The sequence below is a fragment of the Rhodofomes roseus genome (genome assembly GCF_022264815.1).
Source record: "Rhodofomes roseus strain CIRM-BRFM 1785 chromosome Unknown C8Q71scaffold_8, whole genome shotgun sequence".
Classification (NCBI taxonomy): Eukaryota; Fungi; Basidiomycota; class Agaricomycetes; order Polyporales; family Fomitopsidaceae; genus Rhodofomes; species Rhodofomes roseus.
Window position 1 is genome coordinate 1,020,565 of NW_025952964.1, and position 13,264 is coordinate 1,033,828.

Sequence of the window (13,264 nt, forward strand, 5' to 3'; positions counted from 1 at the left end):
AGCGTGACTTCGGCAACAAGTGGACTTTAAACATACCATAAACATTAGTGCCCTGCCGCAGTCGTAAAGTAATAGATGGCATGCTCCGCAGGTGTGAGACGATGCTGTCCCAGGACCGCGGTATCCAGTATCCTCGTGTAGCGTGTACCAGTCAGTTCCGGGCTGTTAACACGTATACCGTGACTTGACGTCGAATGGAGGCCTAATCTGCCTTGAAACGTTGGCAGCGAAGTCCCTTTTCACCTTTCATTCGCTTGGAGTTGTACAGGTCTATAACGAGCCAAGACGAATCTGCGATTTGCTGGAAACTGAAACTCCCAGAGTGAGTCGGCTGTGTTACGGAGATCTCTATTCCTCGAGCTCGTGACAGGTAGGGGAGGGGTAACGGCCGTCACGCTACCTACTGTCACGCGGAGACGGGTTGCACTCACTGCTCAGTCTGCCTGAAGGTATGTACTTCGATGACGCCGACGGCCACTTGCTGATCATGACCGCCTCTGTGCCCTTCGCGTTTACGACGACTAATTGCGTGGTGCATATACATTCCTCCCATGGCTTCATGACCCGCCCGCTACCGAATGCACGCTATTACCCCCTGGCGAAGGACTCGGATATGGCGCAAAGATAAGTACCCTCGAACTGGACTGTGTTCTCCACAACTAGCAAGGGTGCTTTGCTAGTCGGTGCCTATCAAGCGAACCAGGTCACCGATAGTATGACCTGGCCCGGATTTCTCAGGTCGCGGCTTAGAGGAAGGAAGGCAATCCTGGGCTTTGTCGTTGACGTTGAGGCGGTAAGTCTATTGCGAGAGGTACTGTCCTCTGATGTAACGCTGTTCAAGCTTTGCTTCCAGTCACATGAAACCCTGGTACGGAGAAGCTGGCAAGCATTGGCGCGGGCCGGAGCATGATGATGTAGCAACCCTAAGTACTATAGAAGTCGTCGTTGCACAGCCTACGACCACAGCCGCGTGTCCGGACTCCGCAGATACCACTCACCTGCTGAATGCGCAAGACGTGTGGCCAACGCTACGTTCTGCCATCTTGGCCTTCCGCTACTGCCCATCTGTTTTGCCCTTCCGTTCCAGCTCTGATTTGACTCTTGACGACCTCAGCGAATGGCGTCTTCGGAGGACGTATACGCGAAGGAGCTCTTTAAATGTGGCAAGGGTTACCCGCTATGGCAGCCCGAGGCGATGGAAGACGATATAGAGGTAGAGCTGGGGGACGTCGGCTACTTGGATAAGGGAGGCTTTTGCCGAATGTTCAACGCGATGCGTGAGAAGGACGATCCCTTGAACAACAAGCCCGACAACGTCCCCGACGACTTCGAGAAGTTCACGATAGACATGAAGCCCAGGCGGACGAATACCGCCATAGATGCAGGTCCCTTGCTTAGCAGGACCGTTAAGCGAGTCGGGGCCAAGACGGAAGCTGTTGTGTATGTCGTCTCTTTGCCTCTCGATAAGGGTAGTTCTAGGTCTCACGTCGCTACAGCCATGGCGCAAGGGCAGGCTTCGAGTTCGAATGCATAGACAATCAAGGTGCTTGCGTTGTCGTTGGCTCGTCCGCAGCGCGCCTAGAGATTCACTCGGCACGCCGGATGAAGGGCTACATGAAGAAGAACATCGACAGCTGGGTGCATTACGCTACGGAAACCCTCGGGATGGAAAAGAAACTCGACGAAATTCTGTTCGTCAAAGGGTGGGTCAAGACGACGCACTGGGCTGTAGCAGCGTTCGTTGACCGGGCGAAGAACGCGAAAGTGAGCGTGAGCGGAGGGATTGGAGCCATGGCAGAGGTTGGCGTCGGACTGCTGGTCGAGTCGTCGTCCAGTTCCGTCGACCACCATACTGGCCCTGGAACCCGGATGGTCCAGGTCCCGCAGATCAGCCCCAAGCGCAACAACAAGAAGAGCAAGAATCGCGAGCAGCCGGAGATCGTGCCGAAGGCGGAACTGAAGGCAAATCAATGTGTCTTCCTGCACTACTTCAAGATGAAGAGGAGATTGGTTCTTCCACCGAAGATAGAAGCTGCGGCAGAGCCGCAGGACGGGTCCTCTTTCAGTGATGACGACGATTACGAGTTTGAGGAGGCACCCATGAAGAGAAAGGTACATGTCTGATGGCGTCCGTGAAATGTCACTAACGAACGTTCACAGTCCTACGATCCGGTTGACTACGTACTCGACTACATTCTGGAGGTGCGCTGCTGTCATATAATCTGCCTCACTGTGGAATGTTCTCAGACGTGCTCTCCAGAATTCCGATGCAACCGAAGCTATCGCGAGCGACAGTGATATCCTTGAATTGTGCAAGGTAGTCAGCCTGCATCGCGACTTCTGCTGTTGCATTGACGTTTGATCCGGTAGACCGATGATGAATACCCCATCCCAGACGACATACCCGCATTTCTTGATAGCCTGCGACCCGAAATCGAGCTCACCAGCGATGGACGTGAGTGCCTGTACGTCCATAGTGATGGATTGTACTCATGGTGTCCCCAGTCGGCATGTTACACTTCGACGACGCCATAACAATCCAGCGCATCGCAGAAAGTGCCGCCCTTGCCCAACAGAGCGCACAAAATCCTTCCACCTCAGAAGAGCGACCACCCGAAGACCAGACGGAATCATCATCACGAGCTGATTCAGATCCCACTCAGAGCCCACCTGGTGACTCAACTGGTGCCTCCAACCCGGACCCCACCCGAGACACCAACTCAGGCGGTGGCACCAATGCGGGTGGAGAGCATAGAGACCCTCCTCGCGCAGAGGAAGGGGAGGAGAAGAAGTTTGGCCTGAGTTTTGAAACGAGCGACTCCCTGCTGCAGATGCCACACGATGTTGATGCCGAGCGCAAAGGCGGCGTGTTTGCGCTCGCGTATTCAGCGCCTGGCAATAAGGTCGCCGCCGGATTTGAGGATGCCACTGTCATCGTATGGAGCGGCGATAATCGCCGGATATTACACACGCTGGAAGGCCACAAGGGTTCGATCTGCTCGCTCGCATTCTCGCCAGACGGTCAGCGCCTCGTGACTGGTTCCAGGGACCACTTCGTCGCCGTTTGGGATGTCGTCACTGGAGACAGGCTGCGGGTCCTGCGCGGCCACGAGGGCTTCGTGAACTGCGTGGCATACTCGCCCGACGGACGGCTGATCGCCTCCGCTTCTGTGGACTCAACCGTGAAGTTGTGGGACGCGGAAACGGGCATGGAACGCGCCACGACAGAGGGTCACGACGCTATGGTGATGAGCGTCGCCTTCTCCCCCGATAGCAGGCGCATGATCTCTGCGAGCGCCGAAGGCATAGCCTACCTCTGGGACACCATCGACGCACAGCGCACCAGCACACTGTCGGGTCATGAAGGAGTCATCTACACGACGACGTTCTCTCCTGCCGGTGACCGGCTCATCACGAGCTCAGATGACGGGTCCTCGAAGGTCTGGGGCGCGGAATTCGGAGAGTTGTACATGACCCTCCGAGAACACCGGGGATCCGTATGGGCGGCGGTCTTCTCAGCGGATGGGAGGCACATCCTCTCCGCCGCCAGCGACCGAACCGTGAAGATCTGCGACTCGTACAGCGCGGAGGTGCTGGACACCATCGACGGTGGTGACGACCTCGCGAACGCAGCGACGTTTTCGCCGGATGGCAAGTACATCGCTGCTGGTGGCGAGGACCACACCATTTCCGTGTGGAGCATGGAGACCAAACAGCGCACCAGGCAGTTCAGTGGGCACAGGGACAACATCAACAAGGTCGTCTTCTCGCCCGACAACAAGCGATTGGTCACGGCCTCGGATGACGGCTCTGTGCGGCTCTGGAGGTTGGATGGTCCTCAGTATATCCCTGCTGTGGCACTGTGATTCAATGGGTGTATCGGGCGGTTGTCGTTACATGAAAGGTAACGTATAGGACAAATGTATTTTATCGGAGTGACTGTCGCCTGAGCCCATGAATTATCTGTGTAGCATTGTACGCATTCTTGTATAATCTTCTGTCATCTATATACCTAGGGTATCGTCCCAGCCACATCTTAGTGTATGAACCTCGATATATCACTTGAAGATTGAAATATCTCGGCCTCACGGACCTTGGGTCACTATCCGGTGGTACAGGGTGGTACATACACTGGTACCGTGGGATTGCGACGGGCGCTGTGTGGTTCGCGGAAGCTCTTCCTGATCAGCCGCTCGGAAAATGGACATTCTCCTGCAGGCAGTTGTCAACAGGGCTGTACACACTTATACGAGGCAGTGTATTTGGCAGCGTCGGCGTACCTGTAACCTCATTGCCTTGTCTCTGTCCCCTCGCTGGCAGAACCCTTACTGTAACTCTAGTACTGGATCCATACACACAGCTCAAGCGTTTGAATTTGTTCTACGCATCCTGTGCATGCAGGAGCGAACCACAATCAGATCGCACATACAATAGCGCACTGGACAGTACAAGGTGTGCCTCATGTCACTCATAAGCCTCGAACAGAACCTTGATACACATCTCTATCGCGCCCTCATCTACCTCTTGCCCGTGTTCCACATCCCGTTGTGCTCTCTAAGTAGTGTTTCCAGTGATCGTATTGCAGCACATCTGAGGTCAGTCGACTATCATTGACACGACTCGGCTACCGATTAACGATACACACTAGCAATCATGTCTGAGGATATCCCGAAATCAGCGATGGACGCTGAAATCGATGAGGATGTTGACGAGGCCGAATGTTAGTCTGCTTCACGTCCGTACGCTACATCCAGCTCATCTTCATATTCGCGAAGCAGCTTCGTCCAGAGTGGACAAGGGCAAAGGTCGCGCCACAGAAGAAGACGTGCTGGAAGCGCAGGGCGAAGACCTCCACGTACCTCAGAACGAAGAGGAGACAGACCCACCCCTAGAGCATACTCTCGACAACCTCAATTTGGGCCCGGCAGGGGAGAACAACCAAATCACTGCAGAGTTCAAGGCTCTCGATGCTGATCCCGCCGTCCTCCCCTTCCCGCTAAACTCTGCTGATGGGCGAAGAGGAGGTGTTACCGCCTTGGAGTATTCCAGGCGGGAAGATCGCGTCGCCGCTGGCTTTGAAGACTCTTCTATCCTCGTTTGGGACGCGAACACGCGCAGGTTGCTGCATGAATTGCGCGATATCGAGCATACCGACTACGTATGCGCTCTTGCATTTTCGCCTGATGCGACGACACTCGCAGTTGGATACCGCGATGCCGTCGTCATCGTGTGGGATCTCACCACGGGCGAAAGGATAACAACGCTCACGGGCCACGATGGGTTTGTGAATTGCGTCGTGTACTCACCCGACGGGCGCACGCTTGCCTCCGCGGCAGTAGACGCCACTGTCAAGCTATGGGACACCGAAACCTATACCGAGCGTGCATCGACGACCGACCACGATGCGCTTGTCCTTGGCGTCGTCTTCTCGCCAGACGGATCGCGCATCCTCTCAGGTGCGGCGGACGGCGTTGCACGTCTGTGGAATGCAACGGATGCAGCCGCCCTCCGGGAATTCCAGGGACACGATGGGGTCATCTACGAAGTCGCCTTCTCCCCCGATGGCCGCAGGCTGGTCACCAGCTCCGACGACGGTACGGCAAGGGTGTGGAGCGCTGAATCGGGAGACGAGTTCATGAGGATCAGCGAGCACTCCGGGTCAGTCTGGATGGCGGTCTTCTCTTCGGACGGACAGCGCGTCTTGTCTGTGTCCAGCGAAGGCATCGTGAAGGTCGCGAACTCGTACAGCGCCGAGCTGCTCGACACCATCGAGGGAGGCTCCGAGTTCGCGAGCTCGCCGACGCTGTCGTCGAATGGCCAGTATGTCGCCGCGGGTGGCGAAGACTACTCGCTGTCGATCTGGAACACGGAGACGAACAGGCGCATTGCGCGGCTTCCGGGGCATAGAGACATCATCACTCGCATCTGCTTCTCCCCAGATAATGAGCGCGTGGTCTCTGCAGCGGATGATGGTCGGGTGCGACTCTGGCAGCTCAGTGACCTTCCCACTCCTCCCCCTTCTGATGATGGCGAGGAGGCAGAAGAGGAAGGTGGCACAGCCGAAGAAGAAGACAAACCTAAAGAGGAGGAGGAGGAGGAGGAGGAGGAGGAGGAGGAGGAGGAGGAGGAGGAGGTTGAAGAGGATGAGCAGAAAGAGGACCGTGACGTCTAGTTTCGAAGAGGATTTCCACGGACAGCTTGCTTCAATGTAATCTTGTAACTTCTGCTCTTATAACTTACCTTTCGTCCTGCTACTAACAGCTCCAATCTCGAATTGTATTGCTACCAATAAGCAAGCTCAGGGGCTTGTGGGCTAGGCTACAATTCAGTAAGTACAAATGCGACAGGTTAATAGCTCATCGAAGTTATGTATCTCACTGACGTACTAAGTATGTTGGATCTACAAGGTAATAAATAACTTCCTCGTCTGTCCACCGCGTCTTGAAGCTTGAATATTGAATCTTGAATCTTGATGCAGTGTAAATTTATGATCCTCTCCGCGCTGCAGCCTCAGCCTGCTCATTACTACCGCCACACCTGAGTCTGTTCGCCGCATCGAACGTTGGGTCACCTCGTATCCTCGTCTGTCTAAGCTCCCCTTCATTATTGAACGATGTGCTGGCCCACTATTCCTCACTAAGAACTAGCGGGCCTCAGGGGAACTCCGTGACAAGGTAAGCACTAGGGCAGCGAATGGACATCGACGGGGACTGGCACACGCTGGCACACGGCGGCGGGTTCATTTCAGCTATGAATTGCATCCGGTGGGGCACATAGTAAGTACCAATTCGGAAATGCCTCCGTCCCACGGGCCGGCCCTACCTCTATCGATAGACTTCCAGCCACTCGAAGCGCTGTGTGTGGACGATCACAGCCTCATGCCAGACTGTGTAGCGTCTCAGCGTACAGGACACTTGTCCACTCCTCAGGCCTCAAACCTTGCTCCTGCATCACGACTGCTATGAATGCTGGACCTGCCGCATCCGAAGTGTACGCACAACAGCTCTTCAAGCTTGCCTTGGGTTACCCACTGTGGGAGCCTGAGCCGAAGAACGGACAAGGCGAGGTTCTAATTGGCGATGTTGGGTATCTCAACCAGGGAGGGTTCTACCGTCTCTTCAACGCTATGAAGGATGCCGATGATCCCATTCAGCAATATAGAGTTCCTCGGGATTACAAGAAATTCGACTTGGGCCTCATGCAAGTGGTTCCGGCGAACAATGTTGTCAACGAAGGGCCTATCTTTAGTCAGACAGTCCATCGAACCGACATCGGGGGTGGTGCTGGCTCGTGAGTGACTCTTCATGTATGCTCGTCTGGATTAAATCCCAATGATGCTACTCATAGCCATGGCGTCAACTTCGCGTTTCAATGCGAATGTGCCGACCAAAATGGCGCGTTGGCGATCTTGGATACTCCCGGGAGGCGTGAACTTGTGCACCAGAGCCGCCGGATGACGAAACACATGAAGGAGAACATAGAGACTTGGCATCATTGGGCATCGGAGGAGGTGGGCCTTGAAGTCGCTATCGAAGATATCCTCTTTGTTCGAGGATGGATTAAGACCAGTCGCTGGGCTGTCGTAGCCTTCTTTGGCAACAGTAGACATGCGAGACTCTCCTTCACTGGCGATCTGGGTCTTCCTGTCTCCGCTGCATTCCACGTTGATATACAGAGAGAGACAGCCGCCACTTGTCTTCCTCGGATAGGGCCAGATAATCGCCCGAGGTTTAATCCAGGTAGACCTTCGGGGCCTGCTCAACCGGCGCCGGAGCTCGCGAGTCCTGTCCAGTCGCAGAGTCCCAAAGGTAAAAGAAAGAAGGGCAAAAATCGCGCAGATGACACGGATCCGCGACACTCAAAAGAGATGGACTGGGGAAGTCAGGTCGTTGCCGCTCAGGAGTATCCTTCCGACCAGTGCATTTTCCTGCACTACTTCAAACTGAAGAAGCGCCTGCTACTGCCCTCGAAGATCGAGGCTGCCGCTGAGCCTCAGGACCCGTCGGTAGACCGCGACACTGACGATGGCATGGGATTGATAGAGGAAGTTCCTCCGAAGGTGACGGTGAGAGCGTACGAAACATCTCGAGAATGCATCTCATGAACCCGCTCTCGTAGCCATACGACCCTGTCATATTCGTTTTGGATTACATATTGGAGGTAGGTTCTCGAATCATGTATATTCTTCTCATCTCATCATCGGACGCAGAACTCTCATGCAGACGTAGCCATCGCAAGTGACTTAGATTTGATTCGCATCTGCAAAGTAGGCTGTGATTGCACGTATCTCGTCATATCTGAACTTATGAAAGGCCACAGGCCCGATTTGACCATCAATACCCGATTCCTGACGATATACCACACTTTCTGGAGGAGAATAGGCCTGATATTGAAGTGACTGAGGACGGACGTAAGTAGCGCTGCAGTCTGAGTCTGTGACCGCATCAATTGAGACATTACCAGTCGGCATGTTACTTTTCGACGACGAAGTCACCGAAATGCTCATAGCGGAGAGTGCAAACGCGGCGGATGTCCAGCATGATCCACACACGACGGACCCGGGTCAGGCGGAGGCTGATCCGCAAAAGGGTGCGGCGGACGACGACATCGAGATGGGAGGGGGACCCGTCCCTGGTGCGAGTGATGACAACCCTGTGATACCCCCTGACAATCTTGCCGAGGACAAGGGGAAGAGGGTGGACAGGCCAAATATCCTCCATATGCCAGCGCTCACCGGCACCGAGCGCAGAGGTGGGATCTCCGCCCTCGCATACTCCCCGGTGGGGAGAGACATCGCCGCTGGGTTCGAGAACAACACTATCATGGTCTGGAGCACGATGAACCAAGCAGTGAGGCATCAGTTCCAGGACCACGGCGGTGCCGTCTCCTCGCTCGTCTTCTCCCCCGACGGGAACAAACTGGTCTCCGGAGGGCGCGACGGACGTGTCATCATCTGGGATCTCATCGCAGGAGGCATGATCCGAACCCTTCACGCTCATGAAGGCACCGTCGACTGTGTCGCGTACTCACCAGATGGCAAGCTGTTCGCATCCGCGGCTGGCGACTCTGTCGTGAAGCTGTGGGAGGCTGAGTCCGGGAACTTGCGTGCGTCGACGGAGGAGCACAACGGGATCATCATGTCTATTTTGTTCTCCCCCGACAACGAGCGGTTCGTCTCCACAAGCGCGGAGGGCACTGCACATGTGTGGAGCACGCATACAGCGTCGCATATCTGCGACCTGCAGGGGCACGAAGGAGTGATCTACACCGCGGCGTACTCTTCCGACGGAAGACGGCTCATCACAGGCTCGGACGATGGTACCGCTAGGGTCTGGAGTGCACTTCTCGGGGAAGAGTTTATGACGCTCAGCGAGGGCGATGGTGGCTCAGTATGGGCTGCGACGTTCTCTACAGATGGAAGGCACCTCCATTACGTCGGGAGCGAACGAATCATCAAGACGTACGATTCCTATACCGCCGATCTACTTCACAGCATCGACTGTGGAGACAAGGTCGCGATGGGCATGACATTCTCTGCTGACGGCCGTCTGCTCGCTGCTGGCGGCGAGGACCATGTTGTGACGGTATGGGACATGGCGACGAAGCGGGAGGTGGCGCAGTACAACGGCCACACAGACAACGTTAACTATCTCGCCTTCTCTCACGACAACAAGCACCTTGCGTCGGCATCGGATGACGGGAGTGTACGCAAATGGGACCTCCCGGTTTTGCCAGCAGTGGCTTGAGCATATGTACGTGCTCGCTGTACCTCAGACCGTATGGACATTGACGTCTGCATATAGAAGCATCCATACGTATACAGATGACCCTGTGCGTGTCTACATGGGACTTACAAGCACATCTACTAGTGCCACACGAGCACGAGGACAATGCTATAATTTTAATCTCATGGTGAGTAGGGAACGTTGAAATCTGCCGCGAAAATGAAAGTTTCAATGAAAGTTTCACGCAAACTTTCATGCCGAAACTTTCGGTCTGAAACTTTCCGAATAGGATAAAAGTCTGGTAAATCGAAAGTTTCAAAATGGATTGTCCGCCGAGACGAAAGTTTCATGTTTGCCGACACGCGATTGAAAGTTTCAATTTAGACACTCTCATGCGTGAAAGTTTCGCCCCGAGTATTCTCAACGAAAGTTTCGTCGGCCGTCCCCTCAGGTATATATAAGGTGTCCGACCTTTGCAGCACGACTCGACTGTCCGCCGGCATCACTGCCGGCGACTCTCTTATGTGTTTGCGCTGTGCGCGTCGCCTCTCGTCTGTCATTCTAAGGACTTCACTCGGTTTTCCCCTTCTAACTACAGCTGAGTCTAGCAAAACATCGGTAAGCTACCTTTTTTGGGTGCTGTTCGTCGCTGTCAGCTGATTTGACTGGCCCATCTGTCAGTGTGACAGGGCACCACACGTTTTCGTACTTTATCACAGCATTCTATCACATCGCCGGCTTCGCGATATTCCTTCGGCGGTATCGGAGTTGTTGGGGACGATACTAGGATCGGCAGTTCCAGTTGGCGGATGGGGCGGGGTGAGTCGACTTAAATGTGTTATTGTTGGCTTGACTGACTAGGGCTTCTGAGTACAGGTGGATCAGTTTCGTGTAGCAAATGCTCTCGTGCAGCAAATCAGCTGTGCCCTCGTGAGCAGTGCCGAAACTGTTGTCAGGCTGCGGCCCGGGCTGCGATCGCTTCGGGTACACCCTCGCCTCGGTGTGCTCCCCATGCGATCCGCAAACCGAACAAGCCATCTAAACCACTGGTACAGCCTGGTCCAGCTGCATTAACAGTTAGCATCGTTTTATCGTCTCGTACATTTCTGTTCTGACTTAGAGCTTCCATCCTGTCAGGCCAACTCGTCCGACTCGTCCGACACACCATCGTCCTCCCAGCCTGTCTCTTCCGACCCTCCACCATCCCAGCCTGTCGTCTCTGCGTCACTGAATGCTGCCTCTGAGTCGCCACTTGGATCTCAGGCCAGGTCACCCCAATGTCCACCTGACACCCGACCAACCCAGTATGCACAGCCACTGCGATCACGGCACGAGATGCCACAGCCATGGCTATCGGCTCGTCAGCAAGCCTATGACAAGATCGGCCCTGCGCAGAGGAAATCAAGTATCCACGAAGCCCAGAAGCAGATCCAACACTCCATTGGACTCTCACTGTGGTTGAAGGTGAGCATGGCAGCCGTCTGCGAGTATCTCACAGAAACTGATTTCTGTATTGTAGCCAGCGACCGAGGCAGTAGAGATCACCTCAGTTCACGTCACAACTTACCCTGCGTTCCGGCTGAGCGACTACCCCACCTTCCGCGATATGCTCTGTCCTCCTCAGTCCAGCTCGCCCTTCGTTCATATCTACGACCCGAAGACGAATAAGTGGTCTATTATCGCAGCTGATAGCTATCGCCAAATCACTGGGGGTGAGACGAGCCTCCTCCTCCGAACGATCCCTTCGCTCTCTGCTCCCGACTTTGACCCGATGGAGTATCCCGGGATGGCTGAGGCCATGCAGGCCCTCCGCAGGAAGCGGTCCTTTGCAACTGTTGATGACCTGCTCCCAATGTCATCGAACTCGGCGGGATCTGCGAAGCGTGCACGTCTGGACTCCGAGTCGGCAATCGCACCACGAGCTCCCAGCCCACTCCGTATTTGCTCGTCGCCTGGCCCTGGTCGTATCACAGAGCCTGATGAGCACTTCCCGAGGGTCTCACGAGCTTCGCTCTCTTCCGATTGGAGGGCCCTTCGTTCTGGTGTGACTGGCACCATCCCCAGCAACAATCTGCCAACCATTGACGAAGAACTGGTCACCGAGGGCACCGAGTCGTCGATGGGTCGTTCAGCCTCTGTAGGGTCGCCTGAGCCCTCCATGTCGTCTGGGGCATCTACCACTGATGTACCAGCACCAGCCAGTGCGACCCTCTCTGTGCCGACGATCCCAACTGGTTTCAAGGCAAGGTCGTATGGTTCAGACGACCTGTCGTTCCCAAAGAGTTTGCCCTTCACCGATATCTACAATGGGCTCGTTAAGGTTCACAACCTCACGTCGCAGAGGGTTCCTCAAGTCGGTCGAGCAAGTGCATGTTCGCTCGCCTGGCCGAAGTATGAGTGGCAGAAGAAGCGATGCAAGGGGTATGACGATGCTCGAGCTGATCTCGGGCGTGGGGATGCCGATATCTGGCAGCGATGCCTCAACACCCCGAACGCACTCTGGGGCGACTACACTCGCTATTTGGGAACACTTGGTCGGTCCAGTGCCAAGCCTCTGCATTTCCCATGGGACCCAGACGGTGGCCGACCTTCGCAGCCATCTGCTGATACCGAGCCTGAGGCGAGCGAACCTCCGACTTCATCTGAGTCCGTCAAGACGACCATTTTGTCCCCACCTTCCACTGTTGTCGCTCAGGCGAACCAGCTGCTGTCGTCGATTTCCGATGTCGCCCAGGCGAACGATACGTCACCTCCTTCTCATGCTCGGGCGCCGAGTGAGCCTCCTCCTCCCCCGATGATCGCTCAGGGGAATGATTCACCGCCAGCCTCGCCGCCAGCCGTAGATGAGCTGCCTTCTTTGCAGATCACTTGGGCGAGCGAGCCACCTCCTCCCTCGCAGAACCCGGGCAACGAGGTGCTATCTCCTCCGATGATCGTTCAGACGAACGATCCACTGCCTCCTACTATGCTGGTCGCTCAGATGAGCGAGTCGCTACCTTCTTTGCAGATAGCTTGGGCGAGCGAGCCGCCTCCGTTGATGTTGGCCCAGGCAGAGCTGCCGTCTCTTCCGACGATTGCTCAGACGAAAAACCCACTTCCACCTCCTTCGATGGTCGAGCTTCTGGCGAGCGACAACCCTCTTCAACACATCAACCCCACGTACCCTTCCTTTGATCCCGAGGTACCATCGTGGGATGCTGCAGCCCCTACGTGCACGGCATACTACGGGCCAAGTGGCTGGTACCCTGTGCTGGATACGATCGCTCCCAGCTCAATTGAATCCTATACCGGTATGTCCCCCTGAGCCTGAGCCATATTCACTTCGCCACAGCTGATGGCGTACAGACCTTGTTCAGTCAATTCCCGGCGAGTTAGCAGGATATCTCGGAGACCTCGCAATACCTCAGGATTTGAGTACATCTGCACCCGAAAGTGGTTCTGCGACGAGCCCCTTGGCTGGGTGAGTAATAGCGTGTCCCTTCGGTGGAACTTGCAGGCCAGTACATACAGACCGACCACTAATGCCTCCACTCGTTGAG

General features: G+C 55.3%; 4 protein-coding genes across 4 annotated transcripts; all 4 read left to right on the forward strand.

Moving 5' to 3' along the window:
* Nucleotides 1-1,117: 1,117 nt before the first annotated feature.
* C8Q71DRAFT_898608 (WD40-repeat-containing domain protein) lies at nucleotides 1,118-3,897 on the forward strand (the record flags this gene model as incomplete). Its single annotated transcript, XM_047928778.1, has 6 exons — nucleotides 1,118-1,440; nucleotides 1,497-2,112; nucleotides 2,161-2,202; nucleotides 2,261-2,317; nucleotides 2,371-2,455; nucleotides 2,506-3,897. 6 exons carry the CDS (start codon nucleotides 1,118-1,120, stop codon nucleotides 3,864-3,866), a joined length of 2,484 nt encoding a protein of 827 aa, XP_047779909.1. The 3' UTR covers nucleotides 3,867-3,897.
* A 430-nt stretch (nucleotides 3,898-4,327) lies between these two features.
* C8Q71DRAFT_565994 (WD40-repeat-containing domain protein) lies at nucleotides 4,328-6,286 on the forward strand. Its single transcript, XM_047919395.1, has 4 exons — nucleotides 4,328-4,452; nucleotides 4,527-4,595; nucleotides 4,649-4,720; nucleotides 4,779-6,286. Exons 3-4 carry the CDS (start codon nucleotides 4,654-4,656, stop codon nucleotides 6,170-6,172), a joined length of 1,461 nt encoding a protein of 486 aa, XP_047779910.1. The 5' UTR covers nucleotides 4,328-4,452; nucleotides 4,527-4,595; nucleotides 4,649-4,653; the 3' UTR covers nucleotides 6,173-6,286.
* Nucleotides 6,287-6,961: 675 nt separating this feature from the next.
* On the forward strand, nucleotides 6,962-9,746 carry C8Q71DRAFT_857051 (WD40-repeat-containing domain protein; the record flags this gene model as incomplete). The annotated part of the gene is made up of 6 exons (XM_047927364.1): nucleotides 6,962-7,290; nucleotides 7,348-8,065; nucleotides 8,119-8,160; nucleotides 8,210-8,266; nucleotides 8,320-8,410; nucleotides 8,464-9,746. 6 exons carry the CDS (start codon nucleotides 6,962-6,964, stop codon nucleotides 9,744-9,746), a joined length of 2,520 nt encoding a protein of 839 aa, XP_047779911.1.
* A 1,314-nt stretch (nucleotides 9,747-11,060) lies between these two features.
* C8Q71DRAFT_898628 (uncharacterized protein) lies at nucleotides 11,061-13,247 on the forward strand (the record flags this gene model as incomplete). The annotated part of the gene is made up of 2 exons (XM_047928779.1): nucleotides 11,061-11,189; nucleotides 11,245-13,247. 2 exons carry the CDS (start codon nucleotides 11,061-11,063, stop codon nucleotides 13,027-13,029), a joined length of 1,914 nt encoding a protein of 637 aa, XP_047779912.1. The 3' UTR covers nucleotides 13,030-13,247.
* Nucleotides 13,248-13,264: the final 17 nt, after the last annotated feature.